Here is a 26,240-nt window from a genome sequence, read left to right as displayed (position 1 = left end):
CGGGCACTCGACCAGCCAGAGCAACCCGGAAAAAGCAGTCCTTTCCGCCCAGCCCTAAAGGAAGAAGTCCGTCTGCCCCGGACGTGGTGCGACCGACTGGACGGGGGACGGGACAGGATGGGAGCGGAGGGCAGGCCTCGCTCACCCCGGCACCCCTGGGCGCCAAGGGACCGCCTCCCCCCCTTCAGGCCCACCACTGGGGAGCTCGGCAGGCGCTGGCTGGACGGCGCCCCGACTCAGAAGGCGGCAGGGAGGTTGCCGCCCAGGAAGCGCACCGCCGGAAGGGTCGGACCTTCCCCCAAATGAAGCAGACTCTTGAGGAGGGCAATAAAGTCAGAGTCCAGTAGCACCTTTAAGACCAACAAAGATTTATTCGAGGGTGGGCTTTCCAGTGCAAGCACCCTTCGTCAGACTAAGAACTGACCATCAAGACAGTAGGAGGGCGTTTGAGAAGCAGACCGCTCCGCTTCCTGAAGTTGCTCGCCCAACCTGTTGAACTGCCCGACGCTGGGCTTCCTGAGCCAGGGTTGCGGAGGCGGAGGGGACTGAACCCCGGGAACTTCGGCCTGACCGGCAGGTGCTCTCCGCCGGCGCCCGCGGCCCCTTCCCTTCTCCCCCCTTCCTCCGCTCACCGAGCACCACCGGCTGTCCATACCCGGGGGGGGGGGGGCACGCAAAGGAAGCCCACGGCTGAAGAGTCCCCCGAGCCGTCCGAAATCCGGTCGAGGGTGCCCGAGACCAAGAGCGGAAGCCTCGGCCGGCCTTTTTCGCTCGGCCGCTAAGGTGGGTCCTCTCCAGTGTGGGTCCAGGCAGGGGGCTGGCGGCACAGGCCCCGGGACTCGGGGTAACCGTGGAAGAGCGCCTGGAATCTGGAAGAGCCTGGTTGATCCGCACTCCTCCTCTGCAGGCAGGCAGCTGGGTGACCCTGGGTCAGTCACAGTTCTCCCAGAGCTCTCTCAGCCCCACCTACCTCGCAGGGTGTAGCAGGGTACAAAAAACAGCTGCTGCTGCTTCTGTTAGGGCGATTCTCCCAGCCGGGTCCCACCTGTGCTTCCTTTGGCTCCAGAGGCCGGCGTCCACGGTAGCGGATCGGCACCTGCCGCTGGAGCCCACCTCGGCATCAAAGGCCGCAGCCTCTGAGTCGGCGGTTCTCCCCACTGACTTGGAGGGGGCCTTGGAGGCAGATCCCGCGATGCGCAGCGCTGGAGGCTTGTCTGGCCATAGGCTGTGTTCTTCCGACGTCCTTTCTTTCCTTCCCCCGTTTCCCTCCCGAAGAACAAGGCATTTAGTTGGCTTCTGGCGCTGGCCGTTCACTTCGCAAAGGGCTGCGCCGCTGACGGGCTTGGCTTCGTTGTTCAGAGGAGACGTGGAGAATCAGTTGCTCCGCTGATGGTCTCGCTCTAGCGTCACAAAAGAGAAATGCAAAAAAAGCCCCGGCCTTTCCCGAGGAGCTGGAGCAATTCTGTGGATACGAACCCGAAAGAGGGGCAAACGGTGCAGGCGAGTAGGCCGGCCAGTTGAAAAAGAATTTTTCTTCACTTTTTCTTTTGTGTGTGTGTGTGTGTGTGGGGGGGGGGGAATTTGGCATTTAGCGGTAGCCGAACACTGATGACCGAAGAGCTACCTAGGGCAGCACTGACCGGCCCGGAGAGCTTAGTGAGTTTTGCTGCTCGTTTCCCGCCGCCTCAGAGGACTTGGGCGTCTCGGGGCTCCGGGGCTCGGGCTGCCGCTCCTCCGGATGTGGCTCTGGGCCGGCCTCGGCCCGGGCGGCCTCCGCTCCTGCCTGGAAATCGGTGGGACTGGGGAGCCTACAGGGCTGCGCCCGCCTTGCGCCGAAGGGCCTCTCCCCCCCCCCCCAGCTGCAGGCGCCTGCCCCGTCGAGCCGCAGACCCCGGCCCGGGCTGCCCCCCGAAGCCGAAGAAGCCTCTCCCGTGCCGGACTTCGGCAGCGGCGGCTCGCTCTTTCCTCGGCAGGGGCCTCTGCCGGCCGCCTTGGCGAGGGTCTGTTCGGACGAGGAGAAGCCGAGCGGAAAAGACGGGCGATTTCGGGGGGATTCTTCCGCCTGCGCTTCCGAAGCCGACGACGTGGACCGAAAGCACTAGCGCTGTAGCAAAAGCGCCGCCTCAGTCGAACCAGTTTCGGGTGGCTCTTTCTGGGCAGGGCAGGGCAGGGACTGGGGGGGGGGGGGGCGACTGGCTAGCGTTTCCCGGGGGACCAGGGTCGGAGGAGGACTGAAGGGATCGCTCGAAAACTCTCGCCCACATGCCCGAAGACTCCCCCACCCTCCCCCCTTCTCCGTTTCCAGCAGGGCCTCCTCCCCGGGTTTATTGCCCGGCAGAAGGTGCTAAGTGGTCCTTCTTTTTACAGAATGCAGCTGGTGCCAGCAGGGTCTCTCTCCTCCCGAGGACCCTTCCCCATCTGTCCAGCCTGTGCACAGAAAACAACAACACAACATCCCACATTTGACACAGTGGTTAGGCATGCTCCCCCACATGCAACCCTGTGGGTGACCTTGGGCTCGCCATGGCACTGATAAAGCTGTTCTGACCGAGCAGTGATATCAGGGCCTCTCAGCCTCACCCACCTCACAGGGTGTCTGTTGTGGAGAGAGGAAAGGGAAGGTGACTGTAAGCCGCTTTGATGCTCCTTCGGGTAGAGAAAAGGGGCATATAAGAACCAACTCTTCTTCCTCCACTCTGGGGAGAGACCTTCTGCTGGGGAAGAGCTGGGGCCAGAGGGCAGGACCCCTTTGCCCACCATGCCTGATCTTCATGGCCTCTTGCGAGTGACTGCAACCCCCTAAGCAGAACAACAACAACGAAAGAGGTTTACAATCCCCTTCCTTGCCTCTCCCCACAAGAGGAACTCTGTTGGGTAGGTGTGGCTGAGAGAGTTTCTGACATGACTGCTCGGTTAGAATAGCTCTACCAGGGCTGTGAGGATCCCAAGGTCACCCAGCTGGCTGCATGTGGAATCAAACCCAGCTGGCCCGATTAGAAGCTGCTGCTCTTAACCACCACACCGGGCTTCCTGGGATGGCAAAAGCTCCCAGAGTCCTGCACAATTTACTTTTGGCTTGGAAGGAGAGGTGGACACCAATGTCTGGGATCAGCATGCAAGTGAATGGAGGGTGGAGGCCGTCTCGGGAGAGGAGAAGGGTTGGGTTTTATTTCAGCTCCCCTGCTACCTTAAGGAATCTTAATGCCCAGCTTACAATCCCCTTCCTCTCCCAGCAATAGACACCCTGTGAAGGAGGTGAGGCTGAGAGGGCTCTGGGAAGAGAAGAAGAGAATCCAAGCCAGTTTTCCAGATGAGAGACTTGCTGCTCTTCACCACAATACCACCCTGGCTCAGAGAGAGCACTAGAAGGGGAAGCCACAGAGGGCCACTGGGGGGAGGAGCAGCCCCCCTTCCTATTGTGAGCCCCGCATGATTGATATTGGAAGAAGAGTTGGGTTTTTTTGTACCCCACTTTTTACTACCTGAAGAAATCTTAAAGCAGCTTACAATCGCTTTCCCTTCACCTCTCCACAGCAGGTACCCTGTGAGGGAGGTGGGGCTGAGAGAGCTCTGAGAGAACTGTGACTGGCCCAAGATCACCCAGCTGGCTGCATGTGGAGGAGGAATGGGGAATGGGGGATCAAACCCAGTTCTCCAGATGAGAGGTCAGGGTTCTTAATGACAATGCCCCGCTGGCTTTCTGGATTCTCGTCTCCAATTCTTCTAACCAGGGTCAAAGATGTTCCTTGAAAGCTAAAGTCTCGCTGTGAGTTTGGGGCACAAAGTCATTTCCCGCCAGGCCCTGAAAGGCTGCTGCTGGCCCACAGAAAGGAGGCCAGTCGAACCAACAATAAGGGAAAAGAGAAGAAAAGGAACGTTTTGCAACAGTCGGGCTCATGCGGAATAACAGTGAACTGCTCAAAGCCTGACTCTCCTCAAACAACCGAGCTATGGCCATTGGAATATTAGAAGAACCGGATTCATTTTCAAAGATAATTAAGTTTTTGAAACGCACATTAGGAGCTTTTTCACTGCTAATCCTTGAAAATGAGAGACAAATACCGGAGCTCGTTCTGAGGAAGCCACAGCATCCTTGACTATAAAGAATGACGTTTTCTGCTTGAGACGGCTGCAGAAAGGTTCATTGATTGAGCCAGCCTGCCTCCTTCCTTGGCCTCTCTTAGCCCGCTGACCAGGGCACAGGCTAGGTGTGCTGGGATTTTATAGTGGGGAGGGCGGGAGTTGAATTGCTTGTTCTGGCCTCAGCCAGAAGAGAAGAGTGGCGTTTTGCAGGCACATGCCTGGCTGGCAGCTCATTCCCCCTGGTCGGAGCCAGGGCAGCTAACTAGGCCGCTCTTGTTTAGAGGCCAACCAGGCAAGCGAGCCCTCTAAAGGACAAGGGTCTCTATAGGCCCTCCCCGCCCCATCTGCATAATAAATGGGGCCTCCAGCACCCGACCTCGAGCCCTGCTCTTTTGGGGGTGTCCGGAAGGCCCCTCCCCGATGGAAATAACAAGCCGGCGGCGCTTCTCCTAGACGTGGAGCCGGAGGCCGGTAGGCGTGGAGTTGACGGAGGCCAAGGCAGGCGGCGCCAAGGCTACACGGGGCCGGGGCGATCGCGGGGCCTTTGCGTGCCAGCCAGGCTCCTCCTCCTTCCGCCGCCCGCGCAAGGCCCCTCCTGGCCGCCCCCTCCCCCCGCAGGCCGGCCCTTCCCAGCCTCCCTTAACACCAGCAGCCCCACGGCTCGAGCAACTCGGGACCCACTCTTGGGAGGGGGCGCCGACAGTTCCCCAAAGGAGGACCGGGGAGGGGAGGGGAGGGGGCCAGCCCCGTCCTCGCCTGGCTCCAGTTCTGCGTCTTGTGGAACAGCCGCCCCCGCTGCCACGTGACACACGTCTTTTATGGGTGGGTGGCGAGTCAGAAACTGCCTCGGGGGCTCTGCTGCAGTCCCCGACTTGGCCTTTCTTTCTTCGTGGTGAGGGGGGTGTTTCTGACCCCTTCCCCGAACATGGCGGGAAGTCCAAGGCCGGACTCCTGCCTCGATCCCTCTTTTCTTGGCCGCAGCCTGAAGCTCTCGATCTGGCCCTCTGGAAGTCCACCACGCCCCTCCCTCCTCCTCCTCCTCCGCCGCTGCCCAGGCGAAAGAGACCCCCGCCGCGCCTCGGGAGAGGAGGTGGCCTGGCGCACTAACCGCGCGCACCTTTCCTTGTTTTTGAGAAGGGGCCGCTCTTGCCAGCGGGGGGTGGGGGGGGGGCTTGGGGAACAAGGGAGAGCCTCGTGGGGCCCCTTCGGGAAGGAAGCCCCCAGTAGCATGTGTGTGGAGCCGGGGAGGACTTACCGGGCCTGGACGGCCGCCGAGAAGTCCTGAGAGTCAGGCGTTTTCCCCAGGCGGTCCGCCGGCCTCGAGGTTTGGGCTCCGGACTCCTTCCGACACGACGACGGCGCGACAGCTCCGGCGGGAGGGGCAGCCGTCCAGCGTCTCTCTTGGGCCGAAGGACAAGGCCGGGAAGCCGGCGGGCGGGCAGGGCCCTTCACTTTGCCTCAGAAGTCCCCCCTTGCCTCGGGGAAGCAGGAAAGAAGTAGGCCATCGGAGGGAAAGGCAAAGGCCGCCTCGCTCAGCAGCGGGACGGTCGGTTGTGGCTTGCTCGTAAGTGGCCTGCTGAGAGACCCCTTCCAAGGACCCGCCGACCCCTGAGAGCCCCCTTCCCGGCCGGCCAGAGGACCCGCACTGATGGGTCCCCCTCCGCCCTGAACACCCGAGGGGGACACCGGCTCCACAGGACGGCTACCCAGAGCTAGGCCCTTCCCGCCGCGGCAAGGCCGAGGGCGGCTCATCCTCCGGCCTGGGCTTCCGCTGCCAGCGAGCCCCGCGTCCCATGGAGCTGCCTGGGAGACCCTGGGAAAAGCGGCCGAGGTCGGCGACGTGGCAAACGGCGTGGCTCTTTCCTTTGGTGCTTGCCTGCGCTGGAACAAAAGGGAAAGAGTCCGACTCCGCGGAGAAAAAGGGGTTAAAAGGATTTGGGCGGGGGGGGGGGAGGAAGGAAGGAGACAACTGCAGCCTCCTAACTCCGAATGAATGAATCAAAGGGACACAGATAGCAGCGCCGTTGAGGGAGGGAGGGAGGGGGGGAGGGAGGGACACCGTGTGTGGCATTCGCCCAAAGCAGGAGGGCTTCCTTCAGCCCCCCGTAGATAACATCGCCGAAGTCCCTCCCCACATAATAGCGCCCGCAACGCAGGGGCGGCTTTTTGTGTGGTCCTTGCTGGGGGCGCCGATTGGAACATTAGCTCGTCCCCAGACAGCCCCCCCCCCGCCCCCCAATTCAGCCCGGGGAATCGCCTCTCAGGCCCACGGGGGATCTGGCGAGCAGAGAGGAGAGATGGGGCACGGAAGCCACGCTTGGTCGTTGGGGGAGGGCAGGAGGCGACCAGGACCCCCCCCCCCAAAAAAAAATCCGAGCTTGTCTGTCAGGGCTTGATCTGGCAACGAACTTCAAAGCCGAGGGGGACCCCGAAGCCCCATTGGCAGGCCGGTGGGCAGCCCTCCTCCTTCAGCCCGCGCTTTCCGAGCCCCATCAAAGGCGGCCTGGCGGCTCGCTGGCCTTTGTTCCCGCCGCACCTGCTCGGGAAAAGTCCTTCCGCACAGGCCCGCCCGGCAGAACCGGCAGGAGGACGGCCCGGAGCGGCGCAAACCAAGAACTGCCTCCCGGTCTGATGGAGGCCTCTGCCCAGCTCGCAGGCCCCGGGACGCCCCCCCCCCTCCCCGGAAGGCCGCCGGCCGTTCTCAGCGGCGCCAGACCGGCCACTCGGGCCCTGGACGCCCCCCCCCCGCCCCGCCCCAGCGCGCTTCTGTCCCCGGCGCCTCCTGCCTTGCCTGGGCCGCTCTGGACCATCCCTTGGGACGCCAATGCCAGCCTGGCTGGGCCCTCCGTCCTTAGGAAAGGCGGCGGAGACTTCGGGCCGGCCCGTCCTGAACCGCAGGCGCCGCACCCACCCGGGGCACTGGCCTGAATGGCGGCCCTCATCCTCGGCTGCGACTTTCATGTCGGGCAGGAGCGGACGCCCAAGGCCCCCGCGACGTGATGGCCTGCAGGCTGGCTTCCGAGGAGCCCGCGCTTAGGGAAGTGGCCTTCCTCTCTCAGGGACCAAGTCCGGCTTCCCTCCGGAGTCGCTTCACTTCCCACCTTAGCCCCCCCCACCGCCACCCCCCCCCCCACACACACACTCAGCGAGATGAGAGGGAGAAGTTCCCCGGGGCGCCTCCGCCAGGGGACCGTCGGGCTTTTCGGCAGCCAATGCAGCTCCGGTCTGTCCCGCGGGGGCCTTTCCTCCGGCTCAGCACCGAACCTCCTGGGCTCAAGGAAGGTCCCACTGCGCCTATCTCGGGCAAATGGTACACGGCAGCGGCCAGCCCTGGCAGTCACGCACACCTGGGCAAGCCCCTGTAGAACCTCGGGCCACAGACCCCAGGGTTGGGGGGGGGGAGAGCGTGGGGGACAAGGGAAAACGATTGGGAGAGAGAGGATCGTTTGATCTGAACCGCGGCATCAAATCTTCCCTTTCTTCACCTCCAAGCCTATTATGATACCAACCCCCCCCCCCACAAACTTTTAGCTTTCATTTGGTAACTTCGTAAATTCGGAACTATCCTGGTGGCTTTGCATTGTGACATTCCTTCCCCCCAGCCCCCATGTGGAGCCCACTGACAGATTTCAAAATCTTCTGTGAATTAATAAAACCCTGGGACACTTTAAAAACACCCTGTCCCTCGACCATCCTGGGAGTGGACAGAGTGATCACCTCACTCCTTAACCAACCGGGTTAGGAAAAATGGTTTGACTGGAGCTGGGACTTACTCAGGACTTGTCCAGTAATGGCAGATATATTTGGGGCGTTCTGCTCAAACACCAGTGACATTATATATTTGGAGTGCGGGTAGAAAAGATTGCAACTGTTTGTTACTTTTCAATTACAGAAACAGAGTGTTTAAGGAAGAAACATAATTCAAAAGTAACAGTTGCAATTTCTACCCATATATATATATATATATATATATATATATATATATATATATATATATATATATATATATATATATATATATATATATATATATATATATATATATATATATATATATATATATATAATCCATTTATATACACATCCTATATATATGTTACCTGTCTATTTATTTTTATTTTTTATATTTATATACTGCTGTCCCCCCCCCCCAAAGCTCAGGGCAGTTTGCAAGGAACAGGAAACAGATATCTATCTATCTATCTATCTATCTATCTATCTATCTATCTATCTATCTATCTATCTATCTATCTATCTATCTATCTATCTATCTATCTATCTATCTATCTATCTATCTATCTATCTATCTATCTATCTATCTATCTATCTATCTATCTATCTCACCCCATGGTTCAAACTGGTGTTTGAACAGAATGCCCCAATATATCTGACATTATGTGTGTATATACATATATATAAGTTTCAGTAATTTGAAAGTAATTACAACTATTGCAACCTTGTCTATCCTCTTTTACATATTGAAAAGTAACATTTAATACTAATCTGCCTTTTAATAGAACCTCCTGTTTATGAGGATTTTAAATCATGACTGTGTGCACATTGATTTTGTGCTTAGGCCTAGTGCAAAGGGGGGGAGGCAGCCTTGCCATCCTTAAAAATCTAAAAAAATACAAACACACCCTTCCCAACAGGAATTCATGGCCCAAGTATGATGTGGTTTCAATGTACAGTACACTTCAAAATTCTCAAAATAATCTACATTTATTTGACTCAGATACAAAAGGTTTTTATAAAACATCCCGGCCTTCAGATTGCGCTGGCGAGACCTGAGGTCCTAAAGCCAATTGCTGTGTTCGTTTTGTCGTAAATGAATGGCTTTATTTTTGAAAATATGTAAAAAAAAAAAGTGTTGTTACAAATAAGAATGGCAACAATAACACTTGCCAGTAATCGTAACAATATTCCTGGTAAAGAATATGCATAAAGTACAAAATTTAAAAAAGCACCTCCAAGCCTATTATGATACCAAAAAAACAGACAAAAACCCCACAGGTTAACATAAGAACTGATCATCTCGACTCTTCTCTGGGTGGACGTGTTAATCATTTCGTATATAAAAATACAGAAGAACTACATCGAAAGAAAGCAGGTCGCGTGGCTGTTCTTTCTCCAGACCCAGGTCTGCTGGCCCTGCCCCCTCCTCCGCCGTCGCCGAGCACTTGCGGGGGCTTTTGGCGTGGCGGCTGCTGCTTGGCGCCCTGAGCCCGAGAACATCCGAAGGGGTCCCCGATCGGTGCTTCTGTGTCGAGCAAAAGGGAAGAAGCGAGGAGCGCCCCTCGGCCGCGCGCCTTCCTGTCCGTGCAGCACAGAGCCAGGGCTCGCATAAATAGGGGGGGGGCTCTCCTCCCTTGACCCCGAGGACGACGACGGGGGGGGGGAGGAGGAGGAGGAGGAGGAGGAGGAGGAGGAGGAGAAGGGGCGCGCCGGCTCCTACCTTCGGCGAGGCGTTTAGCAATTGGGGATCCGGGGCGGCGGGAAGTTGTCGGCGGGGGCGGCCAGGGCCGTCCCTCCCGGGGCCAGAGCGGCCAGCGAGGCGGCGGGCGAGCGGGCGAGGGCGGGCAGGCGGGCGGCGGGGCCGAGGCTGCGGCCGATGAGGCTCTCGATGGAGAAGGGCGAGCGGGCGAGGGCCGAGGCGCCGCTCTTGGGCACGGGGGCGTCGAGCGCGGGGCCCAGCGGCGCCGGGTAGGCGAAGCGGCCCGTCCGGCCCAGGTCCGGCAGGAGGGGCGCGCCCGGGGCCCGGCGGGGGGACGGCGGCGGCGGCGGCGGCTGGAAGGCGAAGAGCGGCGCGGCGGGCGCGAAGGGCTGCAGCGGGAGGCCGTAGGCGGCGCAGGCGAAGGGCGCGTAGGCGAAGGGCTGGGCCGGCTGGGGCGGCGGGCCCGGGGGCAGCGGGGGCCCGGCCGGCAGGAAGGCGGCGGCGGCGGCGGCGGCGGCGGGGGGCTCGAGGCGGCGGAGGAGCAGGTCGGGCGGCGCGGGCAGCGGCTGCCGCTTGAAGCGCTTCCTGCGGCGGAGGAAGGAGCCGTTGTCGAACATGTCGGCGGACTCGGGGTCGAGGGTCCAGTAGTTGCCCTTGCCCGGGTTGCCCGGCTCGCGCGGGATCTTGACGAAGCAGTCGTTGAGCGACAGGTTGTGGCGGATGGAGTTCTGCCAGGCGGGGAACTTCTCCCGGTAGTAGGGGAAGCGGCCGCTGATGAACTCGCAGATCTCGCTCAGCGTCAGCCGCTTCTTGGCGCTCTGCAGGATGGCCATGGTGATGAGCGCGATGTACGAGTAGGGCGGCTTCACCAGGCTGCTCCGCACGCCCCCCCGCAAGGCGCCGCCCGCCGTCGACGACGACGAAGAAGAAGAGGAGGAGGGCGAGCCCGAGCCCGGGGAGCCGGAGCCTGGCGCACCCGCCCCGGGGGACCGGGCCTCCTCCTGGTCCTCCTCGTCGTCGTCCTCCCCCGGGAAGCGCCGGCTGCGCAGGCTCCCCTCCTCGTCGTCGTCGTCCTCGTCGCCTTCCTCCTCCTCCTCCTCCTCCTCCTCGTCGTCTGCGTCGTCGTCTCCCTCGCCCACCACGTCGATGTCCGGGTCTTCGGCCAGCGCGGAGGCGGCCTCCGACATCTCGGCGCTGAGAGTCATGGCCGGGCGCCGCGCATCAGAGCGCGCCGGCCGCCGACGGGACGGGACGGGCGAACAGGCCTCCGGGCTGGCAGGCCGGCCGCCCTCGCCCTCGCCCTCGCCCTCGCCGCCGCCGCGCTCCTCCCGCCAGCGCGTCTGCTCGGCCCTCCGCCGGCGCGCCCGGCCAAGCGGCTGCCTTCCCGCGGCCGCCCTCAGACATGAATGGAGCCAGGCCGGGAGAGGGCGGCGGGAGGCGGAGCGGCAGCGGCGGCGGCGGCGGGGCCGGGCAGGGCTGGCCTGGCCTGGCCTGGCGGGCCGCCCTCCCGAAGGGGCGGCCTTTTCTTCACTCCGCGCCGCGCAGGGGGCGGCCCGTCACATGGCGCCCGCGTCACCCACGCCGCCCCACCCCGCCCCGCCCCCGAGGGCCGCCCCGCAGCGCCTCCGCAGCCCCCGAGCGGCCGCACCACGACCCCCCCGCCCCCCGCCCCCGGGCGCCCGAGGGAAGCCCCGCAGACGCAGAGGCCGAGGCGGCCGCCGGAGCGCTCGGCCTCGGGGCGCTGGAGCCTGGCCTGGGGGCGCAAGGGGGGCTGGCGCCGGGCACAGGCAGGGAGCGCGCTTCCAGCCCGGGGCGCGTGCGCGAGCGCGGGGACGCTCTTCGCCCGGCAGCCTCCCCGGAGGGGCCCTGCCCTTGCCTCCCTTTCCGGGCGGGCAGAGGAGCGTCTCCCGCGCCAGCCCAGCGAAAGGCCCCGGGAGCCTTGCAGGGAGGCCGGCGCCGGAGGGTCCCCGCAGCAGCTGGCCCGCTCCTACAGCGGCAGAGGTGAGGTGAGGTGTGTGTGTGTGTGGACAGGTCTCCAAGCAGCAGGAGGAGCGGAGACCCCCGGGCTTGGGGATCGGGTTGGGGGGGGAGGCGTGGGCGGAATCTGAACGGGCTGCTCCACAGAAAGGAAATTCCCATCCATGCATCTGCCCATCCACCCACCCGCCCGCCCGCCCGCCCGCGTGTCATCTCGGCGTGCCCCTCCAAGCGCAAGAGCCCCCGGGGGCCCAGATTCGCCCCTCGCCCTCCGGAGCGAGCAGGAACCCGGGCGGCAGCGACCCACCTGCGCCTTCCGGCCGGGGACGCCATTCCCGGGGCCTCCCACTTGCCGAGGGATCGCGTGGCGCTGGCGTCGGAGGGACTGTGCCTGCGCCCTCTCGGGGGCGGGGGGGGGAGCCAGGGCCTGAGACCTCTTCTTCCAGAGGCGGCTGCTAGAAGCGCGGGGGCCGGGGCCGGGAGCCGGGAGCGCGGGCCAGGCGAGCCCAGGGGCCAGGCCAAGGAGCCTCGCTGCGGAAGGCGTGGGCGCGGCAGAATGTGTGGCTCTCCGGGGCCCGCCTGGACCCCCAATCCAAGCGACGGGGAAAGGCCGACTGGCGGCCGGAATCGCTGACCGGGGCTCGTGACTCCCGCGCTTAAGGGGCATTCTCACGTAAAAGGCGTCGGTTTTCTTAGCCGTTTGCTTGGGATCACTCGAATACTCCGGATAAAAACACGAAGAGCCTCTCTTTAAAAAATCCTCACTCGTATATGCATTTAAACCAAGGATATTCCACGCGTATATAGTAATATTTAATTCTGCAAGCATTTATAGTGGTAGAAAACTCTGTATCCCTCGATCACGCGATCTTTAGAGCAAGAAAATTAAGTGGACTTTGAAGAGTTTTGCTTTAGGACTGTGATCCTAAAAAGGCAGTGGTGGGAAAATAAGATCTTCTGCAGCAAGGAGACTCATGGCTCGGCCTTCATAACCGCGCCGGCCTCGGAGTTCAAAACACTCGGAGAGACTCCGAGGGAAGAGGGCGGCGAACAGCTCGGCGACCTTAACCAAGAAGAAAGGCCAGTGGCCGCTCTTTTTAAGGGACCGGAGCATCAGGTCTGTTTGGGATTGCTGGATCAGTTGATCTGCTTAGAACAGAAAAGCCCTGGGTGGGATTCCGAGTCGGTGTGCTTAGTCCGCCCCCCCTTCCCCTCTCAGCAACAACCACCCCCACCTTTATTGGCATGAAAATAAGACTAATCAGAACACAGTCAACTGACTAATTGACTTCCCCTCTCTATACCATCTCTCACAAAACATTCTTTGTAATCTTTTGGAATACTGGAGAATGGGAAAGGGTTTCCTTTACGACGTTGCTGGTTTCACGTGCTCTGACATTCTCTAGTAGAAAGGTGCGTAGTTCGACTTCTTCTTTCCCCCCTTCGCCACGTTTTTTACGAATTTAGTTCGGAGTTAAACTCGGAGACGACCCCCGGATGGCTCTCTAGACCAAGGGTCGTCAAACTGCGGCCCTCCAGATGTCCATAGACTACAATTCCCAGGAGCGAATGCTCTACCCCTGCTCTAGGACGTTTGGGAAGAGGGCCCTTCGGGATGGGCTGGTGGGGGAGGGCGGGCGGGCGTGGGCGAAGAGGAGAGCCGGGCTGGCGCTTTCGGTGCGAGCGAGCGAGGGGGTGGCCCTGGGCGTGGAGGGGGGCGCTTTATGCCGTCGCCGGCAACCGGGGCTCAAGAAGGGGACCGATCTTAAGGAGCGCTTGCGGGGTTCGCCCGGTTGACAGGCGCTCCCCACGCCCGGATCTTGCAGGGAAGTCAGCTCTCCTGGCTTCGGGGGCTTGGGCCTCGCGGGGGAGTGCTGAGGGGGGGGGAGGGCGGGCTGCTTGACAGCGGGGGAAGAAGAGGCCGAGAGGAAGCCGACTGCCGAGAAGCCACCCGTGGAGGGGGGGGAGGCCCTTGCGAGGCAGCCCCTTCTGCACGCCTAGCCTGATGCGCTTTCAACGCGCCTCTGCAGCGGGGCTTGAGGGCTTCGCACAGAGGGGTCTCCGCAGTCTCTCCTCCCCCCCGGCTCTCCGTGGTGTGCGACTGTGATGCTCCCCTAGCGCTGCCGGCCAAGCGACTTCCGGGCTCGGGGCTGGCTCGGCGGGCTGTCCTTGGGGACCCCGCTTTCCACTGTGCGAAGGCGTCTTCCAGAGGCTTGCGATCGCCTCCCTTTCCTCACCCCGCAACAGACACCCTGGCAGGGAGGGGGGGGGCTGGGAGGGCCCTGAGCGAGGCCGCCCCTCTTTCCCACCCCGCAGGCTGGAGAAGTCGCGCCCGTTGCCCGCCTGCCAGCCCCCCGCGGGGGAAAAGCGAGGCCTCCAGGGCCTTCCCGGCTCCGGGGGACTGGCCGCGCCTCGCCGCCGAAGAGCTCCCGCGTGGAGAGAGGGCGCCACCTACCGGCCAGGGATCTCGCGCGCCCGGGCCCGCTGAAGCCGCACAGCTGACAGGCCGGAGCCCACGCTGGGCCATTCGGGGGGCCCATCCTGGGTGGGCAAGAACCCCGCTCCCGACGCCCCAGGGCCCGGCCAGGCCTCCAGTTCCACCTGCGCCCCGTCCTTTTCAGCTGACCTGCTCCTTTGGGGTCCGCTGGGCAACAGAGACAAGCCCCCCCCCCCCCCGAAGCCATAGCGGCTGGAGAGAGAGAGGATGCCGGTAGAGACTGGAGGCCCTCAGGACACCCTGCCCCCCCCCCGAGAAAAAAAGGAAACGCTTCTGCTGCGAAGAACCCCCCCCCCAGCACCTCTCCCATTTTAGGAGTCAAAAAATGACAATGCTGAAATATAGGACCTGTTTTCCAGTCTGGCCAGACCCTAATATGCCAGGCATTCAGGAAGTTGCAGAACATTAACCATCAGAGTCAGCCACTGGTTTATTCTCAGTGAAGGCTCTGAAGGAGGGAGTGGGGGAAAGATTTGCAAGCCAGGCTGGTGGGCAACTCCTGCCATGGAGAACAAGGCCTTCGGACGCCTCAGCCTCTTGTTTCTGGTTGGCCTCAGATTCCACCACCGCCTGCACTAACTGAAAGAGTCCGAGGGATCTTTCGCGGGCCCAAAACTTACTCAGCAGACATATTGACCTGCAAGCACTGAAAAACGTCTTCCCATTTCAAGGAAGCCTTCCCAAATCCATGAAGTTCAATGTCTGGAAGCAGAAGTTCCATTTTTTTTCAGATGCCATTATTAAGATAAAAAACAACTTGAGTTTTACTGGTATTTTCAAGGATTTACAGATGGAGAGTGGGGAAATAAAAATAAAGATGGGCTTCGGGTAACGAATTTTCCTTCAATTTACTAGGACTCTTGAAACCTGACCTTCTTGCTCAGAAGCAGAAAACCCCTCCCTTCCCCAGTTCCCACTGGAGCCTAGAGCTTTCTGTGAATTATGGCCAAGTTATCACCTGCACTTCCATCCCACCTACCATGACTCAGAAGTTCCACCTGAGCCACGAGACTCACTCCCAAGAAAGAGTGGATGAGATGGCTGTTTTCCCGCCAACTGGTCTGACAGCAACAGGAAAGGCCATACACAGTCTAGGCACAGCTTGCCAAGGGACCGCCTCTCTGCCTATGCCCCCCCCCCAAGAGCTCTACACTCAGCCAGTGCCAACCAGATGAAGATCCCTGGCCCCAAGGAAGTACGTCTGGCCTCAACCAGGATGTCCTGTCCTGACCCCCGCTTGGTGGACTGAGCTCCCGGAGAAGATCTGGGCCCTGCCAGATGTATCACAGTTCCACAGGGCCTGTATAATGGAGCTCTTCCCCAAAACTTTTGGTTGGGGCCAGGCCAGGGATCTGATAACATCTACTGGGCCTTTGATTCCCCCGCAAAATGCCCACTGGGAACATTGTGAGGCAATTTACTGTTCAGCCAATTTGTTAAGTTATGGTTAAACATTTTAAATGTCTGCCTGGCCTTGACCAGGACCAGGGCCTTTCCAGCCGTGGCCCCTGCCTGGTGGAACAAGCTCCTGGAAGACCTGAGGGCCCTGATGGAGCTATCAACATTTCACAGAGCCTGTAAGACGGAGCTCTTCCACCAGGCTTTTGGTTGAGGCCAGGGGAGGGAAAAATCCCTGGGCTGATTAATCGATCTATGGGTCCTGCCCTATGATGTCTGACTGCCTGTTTTCCATCATATGCCAGTAATGGCATGATATGGATGGCGGCATGGGAACGGGGGAGTTGTTTGTTTTTTGTCCACCATCTGCCTTGTTTGGTTACTTATGGGGTTTGATTACTATGTTTTAATTGGGCGGGGGAAGGGTGTTTTAGTGTTTTTACTGTATTTATTATTGTAAAGGCTGTTTGCCTTATTTGTAAGCTGCCCCAAGCCAACTTGTCGAGAGGGGCGGGGTATAAGCTTAATAATAAAATAATAAATAAATAACTGTTTAATAATATTGAAGTAATTTTACTGAGAATAATTTTAAGAACTGGTTTTATTGTGCATTATATTGGAGTTTGTATATTGGACCATGCTATGAATTGCCCTGGGCTGCAAGGGAGGGTGGTATAAAAATGTAACAAACAAACAAAGGTGAGTTGAAGACTGTCTCCAAGTTCCAACAGATTTTTTTCCAAACTATTCCAGTGGCCAGGAGATGAGGAAGGAGCCAGAAACAGCCCTTTTTGATATGTATGTTTCCCTCCTGCAGGATTTTGAGTTGACAGAGCTCTGTTACTCCCATGTCTCCAGGGCAATCTGAAGCCTAAAAAAGTTTTTGAGTATGATTTGGTACTAGTTGGGGAAAGCAAGCTGCAGCATTAAAGGGAAGCATTTTCTAACTCTGTGCCACATGCATCAAGACAGGCCGCAGCATGAAGAGGTCTATTTCCCAGCAGTATGTGCTTAGCATGTCATTGCTACTGGGTCACCCGCATTGATTGTCATGGGGGGAACCAGAGGGAGGTGGGACGAGGATTACCGGATTTGTCTCAAAGCAGTCCCCCCCCAATAACAAAAAAGGGAGCCTTTTGATGGGCTCAGCAGGCAGGCAGATCTTTCTACACAGAGCTGCACAAAATGGGCAGGCCCTTCCATTGTGCGGGACAGGAAGCATCTTAGGGGGTGCATTGAACAGGAGTATGCAGGCCCCATTGAAGTCCAAGACAAAAGTCTCATTGTCTTTCATGGCTCTGCGTTGCATAGGCTCCTTCTGTTTCAGACTCTACCTGCTGCTTCCTGTAACAACCCTCTAGAGCACCAGGGTACACGCTCCAGGGCAAGGATCACCCTCTTTGTCCTTGCTCAGAGGTCACGCTGCCTTGTCCTCCGTGCTTTCTCCTAGAAATAGAATTTGGGTGGTGTGTGTGTGTGTGTCCACCCTACAGTTTCACCAATGGTAGTCTTCAAGGCAGCTAAGGGTTACTTCTGGGTAGTAAAAAGTACAAAAACCCAGCTTCTTTTCTCTAAAAGGAAGTATTTAATTAAAAAACAATTAAGATAGTTCAAGCAAATAAAGACCCCAGAGAACAAGAACAACAACAACAAAAAAGGCATACAGCCCAAGGGATAAATCAACCAATTCATATATGTGTGAGTATATATATTTTCCCAAAAAGCTCAAGGAGGTCAGAGAAATTTTGGATAAGGAAATAATGCAATGTGCTGTTGTTAGCAGTGTATTAGACCAGGATCAGGGAAAGTCAAGTTCAGATGCCCCCCTCTAGCTTGGACCAGTCGCTCTCATGTAAACTACCACACAAGGTTGTTGTGTTGATAAAATAAAAGGGAGAATGCTGTAAGCTGTGTTGGGTCCCCATTGGGAAGACAACTGGGGTGTAAATATCTGAGCAAATAAATAAAAGGATAACAAAGCTCAGAAGGAAGTTCCACAGACAGACATGTCCACAAAAACACACATAAATAAAAACACCCAGTCTCTTGGTGCTGAGGGCTTCACCTCAAAAGGTGGTGATAAAAAGAAAGGACTCCAAGGAGGATCTCAGCCAGCAAACAGGTGCACTAAGGAGACAATGGTCATTCTGCTAGCAGAATAGGCATCACACTGTTGATTTAAATATTTTTCTCCTGCTTTTCAGTTTACTGGCAGCATTAGAATAGCTCAGCTGTCGATCACAGTAGCCAGGTCCATTTTTTTTGGCGAGGATGAGCCTGCTGCGGCAGCCAGTGGCATGAGGGAGGCACATCTGCAAGTCTCAAGCAGTTCACACCCTTCTAAGACCATCGATTTTGATGCAATCAGAAGGGCATAACACCACATTGGGTTGCATTCCTATGCAGCAGCAGATGAAGGATGACCCCCCGCCCCGCCCCGCCCCGCCCCGCCCCGCCCCGCCCCGCCCCGCCCCGCCCCAAGACCTGATTCTTAAGAAGAGGTGCAACTCTACCTAACACAGGCTGTATCCACTTCTCAGGTCAGTCATTTAGGGCTTTATATGTCAAGCCTCTTGTGGCGCAGAGTGGTAAGGCAGCCGTCTGAAAGCTTTGCCCATAAGGCTGGGAGTTCAATCCCAGCAGCCGGCTCAAGGTTGACTCAGCCTTCCATCCTTCCGAGGTCGGTAAAATGAGTACCCAGCTTGCTTGCTGGGGGGTAAACGGTAATGACTGGGGAAGGCACTGGCAAACCACCCCGTATTGAGTCTGCCATGAAAACGCTAGAGGGCGTCACCCCAAGGGTCAGACATGACTCGGTGCTTGCACAGGGGATACCTTTACCTTTACCTTTTATGTCAACCCAACTCCAGGAACATAATTGGCCAGCTTTTGAGGCCAGTTTGGTGTAGTGGTTAGGAGTGTAGACTTCTAATCTAGCGAGCTGGGTTCTATTCCATGCTCCCCCACATGCATCCAGCTGGGTGACCTTGGGCTCACCACAGCACTGATAAAACTGTTCTGACGGAGCAGTGATATCAGGGCTCTCTTAGCCTCACCCACCTCACAGGGTGTCTGTTGTGGGGAGAGGAAAGGGAAGGTGACTGTAAGCCACGTTTGAGACTCCTTTGGGTAGACAAAAGCAACATATAAGAACAAACTCTTCTTCTTCTACTCCCAACTACCTGGCCATGGCATCAGTACTGAGGAAGTACAGGCTAAGCCTCCTTCCATTTCCTGTCAAGATGACTCACTGATCAATGCCTGGAGGGGATGAGCTTGGAAGGGGTCAGGTGGTACATCATGTCAATACCATTGGGATTGGTGCTCTTTCTGGGCTGCTGCGTGGGGATTGGTGCTCTTTCTGGGCTGCTGCGTGGGAAACCAGACATGACACTGCAACTTTGAGTGATGCTATTGCCAAGAGCCACTGTGATGTGACACCTTCATTGGTGTACAGTGCATCACAACAACAAAGTAAATTCTATTGCAGCACTTCTTCTGAATAGATACATTTAGGATTAGGTCACATGTCTTTTTAAGTGATTGCAGCTCTGTATTTCATCTCAATATATAGTTCCTAAATAAGTTCCACCAATACCAGAGGATTCCCCACATGGAAGTTGCTCCCAGTATCTTGACACCCAGTTAGTTCTCACAAGTGACCCCCCTGAAATTCTTGCATATGGCCAACATGCCTATGGTGACTTTACCCATTCTCACTCAAAGTGTTGTACAATGTTGACAGCACTAAGGGAAAGAAAATGGTGATTTCAGGCCATCATAAATCATGTGCCCACATGAGAGGAAGGAACTGAAAGCACACATCAGGCTTTCCTAACAGCAAAATAAAACAGGATCCCAGTGGCAGCTGAAAGACTACCATAAGCTTTATTCTAGCATAAGCTTTCCTAAGTCGGTCAGACCTCACTTCCTCAGATGCACCGCAGTACAAATCAACCGGTCGGTTTTGTATGCACAACAGTCAGGGGAGCGGGGAGATGCCATAAAAAGAGAGCACCGTTTCCAACAAGATCCCTTGTAGGGATCAGTTTACTCCCCATAGGTGTGCCACTCTCCCAGCTGTTGTTAGATAAGCAACTGTCCAATCGGGAGCGGAACGGAAGCGAGACAAGCCCAGAGAACAAGAGAGGCAGCAGAGCTGAGTCAGCCACACCTGCAAGGGCGGCTACAGCGCCGGACCATCCCGGATAGCGCCAGAGGGGCTGGCGGCCAATCACGCGCTCTCCACCGTCACTGAGCTGTTGGGGGGATAAAATGCGGGAGACGCAAATGACGCCAGCTGCTTTGAGTCATAGAACAGAATCACAGAGTTGGAAGGGACCTCAAGGGTCATCTAGTCCAACCCCCTGCACTGTGCAGGGTCCTCCCTGGGGAGGCAAGAAAGCTGGATTAGCACTCGCAGTACGTTAAGAGTCCCCCGGGTCCCGCTCAAGCCAGGGGACGAGGGCTCCATTATCTCGGGCTTGGTATTGAATTCCCAGCTTCTCTTCCAGCCTCGTCTTCCGGGACAACACGCGTGTGAGCAGTCTGCGCACGCGCGCGAGGAGGGAAGGCGGGGCGAGAGGACTGCGCGTGCCGGGGACGTTGGCTTGCGTCACTGCGCGGCTGCGGCTTGTTTTTCCTTCCCGGCCGCCATCTTGCCCTCTTCCGCGTGTGTCCGCTGGGCTCCCGCCTCCCTTCGCGGCCTCCGGCTCCTCGGCTTGCCCAGAGCGGGCTACTTCCTTCCGAGAAGGTACAAGGAGACGCCCTCCTCTCTCTCCCCCGGTGGTGGCGGGGGCTCGCTCGGGAGAAGACCCCGAGGGGGGCGGGTGAGGCGCGGCTTCCCCGTCGAGCGAGTCCCCGAGTTCGGTGCCGCCACCGGGGCGAGGTTTCCGGGCCTGGCGCTGCCTGGCTGGGCTTCTGCTGCGGGAGCCTGGGCGGGGTGGGGGCTTTGTGGCGCGCTGCAGTCCCCGTGGCCTGGGCGGGCCTGCTTTGGGTGTCCCTCCGGGTGGTTCGGGCCTCCGGGAAGCGTGGAGGGCACCGCCCAGATACCAGCCTAACTCGCCTTCCCCTGCTCTTTCTCGCCTTCAGATGAAAGAAACGATCATGAATCAAGAAAAGCTAGCCAAGCTCCAAGCACAAGTGCGCATCGGAGGAAAGGTAAAGGGCTCTCGTCCCGCACGCGGTTTTGTGCAGTTTATTTAGTGCTTTTAAAGAATATTATTTTATTTAACAATATAATAATCCCCAAGGAGCTCCAGGGTTGTACGGCGCTCTTCTGTGCTTAATGTAACATTCACAACAGCCCGGTGAAGCAAGTCAGGTGGGATGTGATTGGCCCAAAGTCACAGTGAGCTTTTTAAAATTATTATTTCTCAGATCTTAAGTCAAAACAGATTGATACACATGGCCTTTCTGGCTTTCTTTCGTTGCCACACTCCTTGGTCACTGCAACCCTACACTTCTCCTGTCCTCTTGTGGGAACTCATGTTTGCAGAAACTCTTAACAATTACTGAATTTGTGGCTAATTGAATGGTGAGGCTGAATTGTCTATGCAACACACAGTGAGGCAAGGTGTTATATTGGATAGCATGTCTGTTCCTTGAGTTCAGTTCCTTGAACAGCCATGGTTGACCTCCAGTCAGTTATTGTTTCTCAGCCCCCTCAGCTTCTGTGTTGCTTGACTATCTTACTCCCTGATAGAGATTTGTATTAGGTTTGCAAAAAGCAGGTTAATTGCTTTGCTGAAAACAAGACTCCTATGTACATCTCCCTTTTAAATGCTGATGGGATCCAGTTATGCCTGAATCAGCATGAGAAAGGCAGTTTTATGTGTTTAAATATTAATGTGGCTTCACAAAAGGCTGGCTAATCAAGATGCTTTGATGGGCTTTGGCATTATATCTTAGTCACTTTAGTTTTACAAAGTGAAATGTCTTCTACTTTACTGACTGTGCTTTTAGCAAAATTCTCAGAAGTTCAAAGGAACAATTTCTCATTTTGTTAGAATAAGAACCAGACAACTTGCTGTGATGTACTTATTGCCCAGGGTTCTTTTTACCTGTACGTATTTTAAAAGTAGCATCTAAACAAGACAGTTAAAGTTGTGTACAGTGTATGATAAAATTATTAGTTTCTTGCTTTTGAATGTAGATTGTGTTTAAAGCTGTTACCACATATAGCTTGCACACAAAACATATCTTTAATCAAGGTGAGGTTAGCAGAATTTCAGGTCTGAGTCTGGTAAAGTACTTGGACTTGAAACCTATAATTTTCCATTATGCAAACTGTTTACAAAGTGGCTGATTTGAATAAAGCAAGTTTAGCTTTTACATAAAAGCAGGTTGTTCCTGAGAGTCTCAAAATACATATAAATCCACCTTTAAAAATCAAACATTTATATGAAAAGTTTGTCATGTTTAATTAGCTGCTTTTTGCAAAGATACAGTTCAGTGTCAAAACTTGCTTCGCCCAGCAAAGTAATTCTTAGAATTCATGTACTAATTATGCCAACAGCTAGTAACTACAAGGAAAAAAGGGCAGAGACTAGTGGTTAGGAATTGAGTGTGTTGTTTCCATAAAGCAGCCCTTTCTAACAATTGTGCTTTCAGTTTTTGGAATACTCCTGTCGAAAGCAGTATCACATGGCATTCAGCAGTTCATTTGTTCCTGGTTTAGGCCTGTTGATTACCATACCATCATTTGATCAAAACAAAGTAGCTAAAAATCATCCGTGGTCCTTTTGACCAATCCAAAACGCTGATTTAGTTCAATATTTTTTTTATATTACTTTATATCCGTTGGTTATCATGATTTGTCATCTTGGATGTATTTGGTTATTTGGTTAGTTCAGCAGTGGAATAGGCTGCCTAAGGAGGTGGTGAGCTCCCACTCACTGGCAGTCTTCAAGCAAAGGTTGGATACACACTTTTCTTGGATGCTTTAGGATGCTTAGGGCTGATCCTGCGTTGAGCAGGGGGTTGGACTAGATGGCCTGTATGGCCCCTTCCAACTCTATGATTCTATGATTTTAAAAAGCTATTGTATTAATGCTTACCATTATTTCTTATAACGCTGGACTGTGTGAATTTGTGAAAGATCTACCTGGATATAGTAATGGTTGCAATTATTTTCTTTGTGAAGAATTTTTTAAATATACAGGTCTGTACTGCTCACCATTTGAATACTTAAAAGGGATTTTTAGTCCTCAGGCAATCCATATAGTTTATAGAGGATTTGGATAGTGTACTTTGGTTACTACAACAGAGTTCTTTTTCCATAGGGTACTGCTCGCAGAAAGAAGAAGGTTGTCCATAGAACGGCAACAGCTGATGATAAGAAACTTCAGTTTTCTTTAAAGAAGCTAGGAGTAAACAACATCTCTGGCATTGAAGAGGTACCTTACGGTTTCTCACCTTCCTTCCCAAATGCTCTTGTATGATGAGCTTTTTGGAACTACTGGCTATATTGAATTTCAACAGAAAATTTGCTGTTGAAATGAAATTCACCATATCTTTTTAAAGGTTGATTTTCAAATTGCTCTGATTTGCTTTGCAGGTAAATATGTTCACCAATCAAGGAACAGTCATCCATTTTAACAATCCGAAGGTTCAGGCATCTCTGGCTGCAAATACTTTCACAATCACAGGCCATGCTGAGACAAAGCAGCTCACTGAAATGCTTCCTAGCATCTTAAACCAGCTTGGAGCTGACAGCCTGACTAGCTTGAGGAGACTAGCAGAGGCTCTGCCCAAACAACGTAAGTAGACCTTGCACTAATTTGGAATGGAAATAATCTTGGCATTTCTTGGGCATAATTATCAAATGCCACTTTAAAACATAGGGTATGGTAGTACCATTGTACTGGAGGATATTTGTAGCGTGGACTTTCAGTGTCTATGGGAATGAGGATCTATAACCAGATTAATCATAGTGCATAGTTTGTGGTCGCTAAGGGTAAAAAGAGCTTAGTTTATTCTAGAAAGAAGGGATTTTGAAGCGTTTATAGAATTTATAGCTTTTTAGTTATGACTCTCAGGGCAAGTTAAATATTAAGATATTTTAAGATTTAACCTCATTAAAATCAACGAACAATTACGCATCAGTAATAGGCAATAACATTTCTTACAGGTATTACACTTAAGGGTGGTGAGGGGGGAAGAGATGGTGATTAGTTCTCAAAACTAGCTTGATGAAGCAGCCAGGTGTGCTGCTTTTCCTTTTGGTCTAAGGAATCTGTACAATTGAAGTTGGACTATTTTGTCGTGTAGGTTTGGGGTCATATTTGCCTTTATAAGCTTGTAGAATGTTGTAAGAGCCCTATTCCATACATCTGTAAAAGTGTTCTGGAAGGTGGTTTTTATGGTGATTTCTTTGATTATAGCGGTTGATGGAAAAGCCCCTCTTGCTACTGGTGAGGAAGATGATGATGAAGTCCCAGGTAAGAACAGTCCACTTAATTTTCCATATTCCATAATGTAGAATTCAGAAATTAAGTGGAGATACATCTTATCCTAAAATGAGACAAGTTTACAGTGGAACGCGGGCTGTCTTGTTGAACTGCTATGATTGATGGTGAAGGATTTCCTGCCACCGCTCTACTTAGTTTACTAATATATTTGGGGAAAGCCTTCATTTTGTGGAATGGCACATCTTTAAGGAAAGGTGGAGAGCTCCTTCTGAGTAGTAAAAAGGCATTACCCCAGGATCATGGGAGCCACAGACAAAAGTCATGAAGGAGGAATGCTGGGTGACATAGGTTGGGGAAGCTGTAAGATCCAGGCCATAAACATTACAAATCTTGTTTAACACTAGCGTGGTGACCTCTTTTCACTCAGAGTGCTTACCATCCTCCACGGTTTCAGGGTAACAGGTTGATCTGGCTGTCCTGTTATTACCTCTGTTGCCTCTAGAGCCATGACCATTTCATATCCCAGGTCCTCTTTCTGAGACACTGCACAGACATATTGGGGTTTGGGAATTAAAACATTGCTTCATTCACACACCGGGCACCATTCATTTAAAACTTAACATGCATTTAAATTTAGAGTAAGACCTTAGCTTGTGTGACCTTCTCTGATACAATCAGTCCATAGGTTTAAGTGGGAAGTTAACTGACTTCTGGTTTGAACATAACATTGGGTTAGAAAGATGTTTTTATATGCTGCTCTTCTTTACCAGGAATCTCAAAGTGGCTTAAAATCACCTTCCCTTTTCTCCTTATGAGGTAGGAGGGACTGAGAGAGCCCTGCTACTACTGCTTGGTCAGGACAGCTTTATCATGGCTGCAAAGTGCCCAAGGAGAGTGGGGAATCAGTCCCGGCTCGCCAGATTAGAAGCCACTGCTCTTAACAACTACAGCAAGCTGGCTTTCAGAACAGATATATATCTTAGAACAGATATGTTAGCAAAGTTACTTTTCAATTGGACTTTTGAACTGGGGTCCTTCCTTACAAATTGAGCCTTCTTGGGTAGCTTTAGACAGTTCTTATCTCCTTAGCAGCATTCTGACTGCTCTTAGGGAGAGGTGGAACCTAGCCTGTCTTAGAACTGGGCATAGTGAAAATATTAAAACAGGTGGGCAAAAGCCCAGCCTACCTCCTGGCCTCTTGGGATCTCCCTACCAGGTATTACGCTGATGACACCCAGCTCTATCTGTTGATGGATGGCTGGCTGGATCTCCCCCAAGAAACATTTGCCAGTTGTTTGGAAACAGTGGCTGGATGGATCAGGAAGAGTTGCCTGAAACTCAACCCCTCTAAAACAGAGGTCCTCTGGCTGGGTTGAAGGGGGCAGGAGCAGGAAGCACGTCTTCCCTGCCTGGGTGGGGTTCAATTGTCATCTGTGCCTCAAGCCAGTAATTTGGGAGTGATCCTAGATGCCTCACTTTCCAGGGAGGCCCAGGTCACTAGGGTAGCCTAGATGGTGTTTTTCCATCTGCGCCACGTGTGGCTACTAGTGCCCTACCTGCCTCCGGAGCACCTGGCTACTGTGATCCATGCAACACTCACTTTTAGGTTGGACTTCTGTCATCTTGGAGGACCCATGTACATCCAGGTCATCTTGGAGGACCCATGTACAGCCTCTGCTGAAGCAGCTGCACTGGTTGCCACTTTGTTTCTGGATTAGGTTCAAGGTTCTGGTCCTAACCTTTAAGGCTATACGTGTCTTGGGCCCTATATATTTGAGGGACTGCTCTCTGGTCTGCATTGAAGTGCTGGTGGGAAGATAAAATGTCTGCAGCTCACTTTGTCCATAATTTTGATGATTGGTTGGGTTTAGGCTGAACGTGGCAGCCATTTTACCCCTCATATTTAAAGACTTCTTACAATGCTGTTTTTTCCAGATCTTGTGGAGAACTTTGATGAGGCTTCGAAGAATGAAGCAAACTGAACTGTCACTTTGTTGGAAACTAAAACTTGAAAATTACATGGAGCTGCTATTTTATATTTTATTTGTAACATTTTTGTACTGAACAAAAGTCAAAGGTCTATAATATTTGGATGCCCCTCAAAATTGCAGCTCTCACCTGTTATTGCTTACCATACCAAGCATTTATTTACGGCTGGATTGATGTGCACAAAATGGAAAAGTATTAAGTCAAAATGTTAATAAAAATTAAATGTTTAGGCAAATACTTGTAGGTAGTATTTTGTAGATTGAAATATGGACTGGGAATAACTTATGCCTATTTTTGTGATAAACTAGATTCTTGGCTTCAAACCTCATCAAAATAAGTTGTTGGGCCAGAGTGTTACAGTTTTCCAGTCATGATTTCAAGGTTGTTCATTCCTGTTGAATACATTATATCAGATACTTCTGCTAGTATGCTTAGCTAAGATCTCAGGAAA

General features: G+C 54.4%; 3 protein-coding genes across 3 annotated transcripts; 2 read left to right on the top strand and 1 right to left on the bottom strand.

The window, feature by feature from the left end:
• Positions 1 to 369: 369 nt before the first annotated feature.
• On the bottom strand, positions 370 to 11,039 carry FOXD1 (forkhead box D1). Its single transcript, XM_077347427.1, has 3 exons — positions 9,539 to 11,039; positions 5,339 to 5,959; positions 370 to 1,400 (listed from the first exon to the last, which is right to left on the bottom strand). Exon 1 carries the CDS (start codon positions 10,720 to 10,722, stop codon positions 9,553 to 9,555), a length of 1,170 nt encoding a protein of 389 aa, XP_077203542.1. The 5' UTR covers positions 10,723 to 11,039; the 3' UTR covers positions 370 to 1,400; positions 5,339 to 5,959; positions 9,539 to 9,552.
• LOC143841710 (uncharacterized) lies at positions 10,721 to 20,449 on the top strand. Its single transcript, XM_077346385.1, has 3 exons — positions 10,721 to 10,892; positions 11,063 to 11,523; positions 19,904 to 20,449. Exons 1-3 carry the CDS (start codon positions 10,721 to 10,723, stop codon positions 20,447 to 20,449), a joined length of 1,179 nt encoding a protein of 392 aa, XP_077202500.1.
• Positions 19,984 to 26,024, top strand: BTF3 (basic transcription factor 3). Its single transcript, XM_077347426.1, has 6 exons — positions 19,984 to 20,142; positions 20,481 to 20,549; positions 22,673 to 22,786; positions 22,948 to 23,149; positions 23,774 to 23,830; positions 25,736 to 26,024. The coding sequence occupies exons 2-6, from the start codon at positions 20,481 to 20,483 to the stop codon at positions 25,780 to 25,782; spliced, it is 489 nt and encodes a 162-aa protein (XP_077203541.1). The 5' UTR covers positions 19,984 to 20,142; the 3' UTR covers positions 25,783 to 26,024.
• The last annotated feature ends 216 nt before the right edge of the window (positions 26,025 to 26,240 follow it).

The sequence above is a fragment of the Paroedura picta genome, chromosome 7, assembly GCF_049243985.1.
Source record: "Paroedura picta isolate Pp20150507F chromosome 7, Ppicta_v3.0, whole genome shotgun sequence".
Taxonomy (NCBI): domain Eukaryota; kingdom Metazoa; phylum Chordata; class Lepidosauria; order Squamata; family Gekkonidae; genus Paroedura; species Paroedura picta.
This window is presented reverse-complemented; position numbering and strand designations above follow the sequence as displayed.

Excerpts from the sequence above, each read along its gene's own strand:
- LOC143841710 (XM_077346385.1), top strand. The coding sequence starts at position 10,721 with ATGGCCGGGCGCCGCGCATCAGAGCGCGCCGGCCGCCGACGGGACGGG. Across the intron at positions 10,893-11,062 it reads CCGGCGCGCCCGGCCAAGCG|GGGGCGGCCCGTCACATGGC; the intron begins GCTGCCTTCCCG and ends CGCGCCGCGCAG. Across the intron at positions 11,524-19,903 it reads CCTACAGCGGCAGAGGTGAG|CCTCGTCTTCCGGGACAACA; the intron begins GTGAGGTGTGTG and ends CTTCTCTTCCAG.
- FOXD1 (XM_077347427.1), bottom strand. The coding sequence starts at position 10,722 with ATGACTCTCAGCGCCGAGATGTCGGAGGCCGCCTCCGCGCTGGCCGAA.
- BTF3 (XM_077347426.1), top strand. The coding sequence starts at position 20,481 with ATGAAAGAAACGATCATGAATCAAGAAAAGCTAGCCAAGCTCCAAGCA. Across the intron at positions 23,150-23,773 it reads AGAGGCTCTGCCCAAACAAC|CGGTTGATGGAAAAGCCCCT; the intron begins GTAAGTAGACCT and ends CTTTGATTATAG. Across the intron at positions 23,831-25,735 it reads AGATGATGATGAAGTCCCAG|ATCTTGTGGAGAACTTTGAT; the intron begins GTAAGAACAGTC and ends TGTTTTTTCCAG.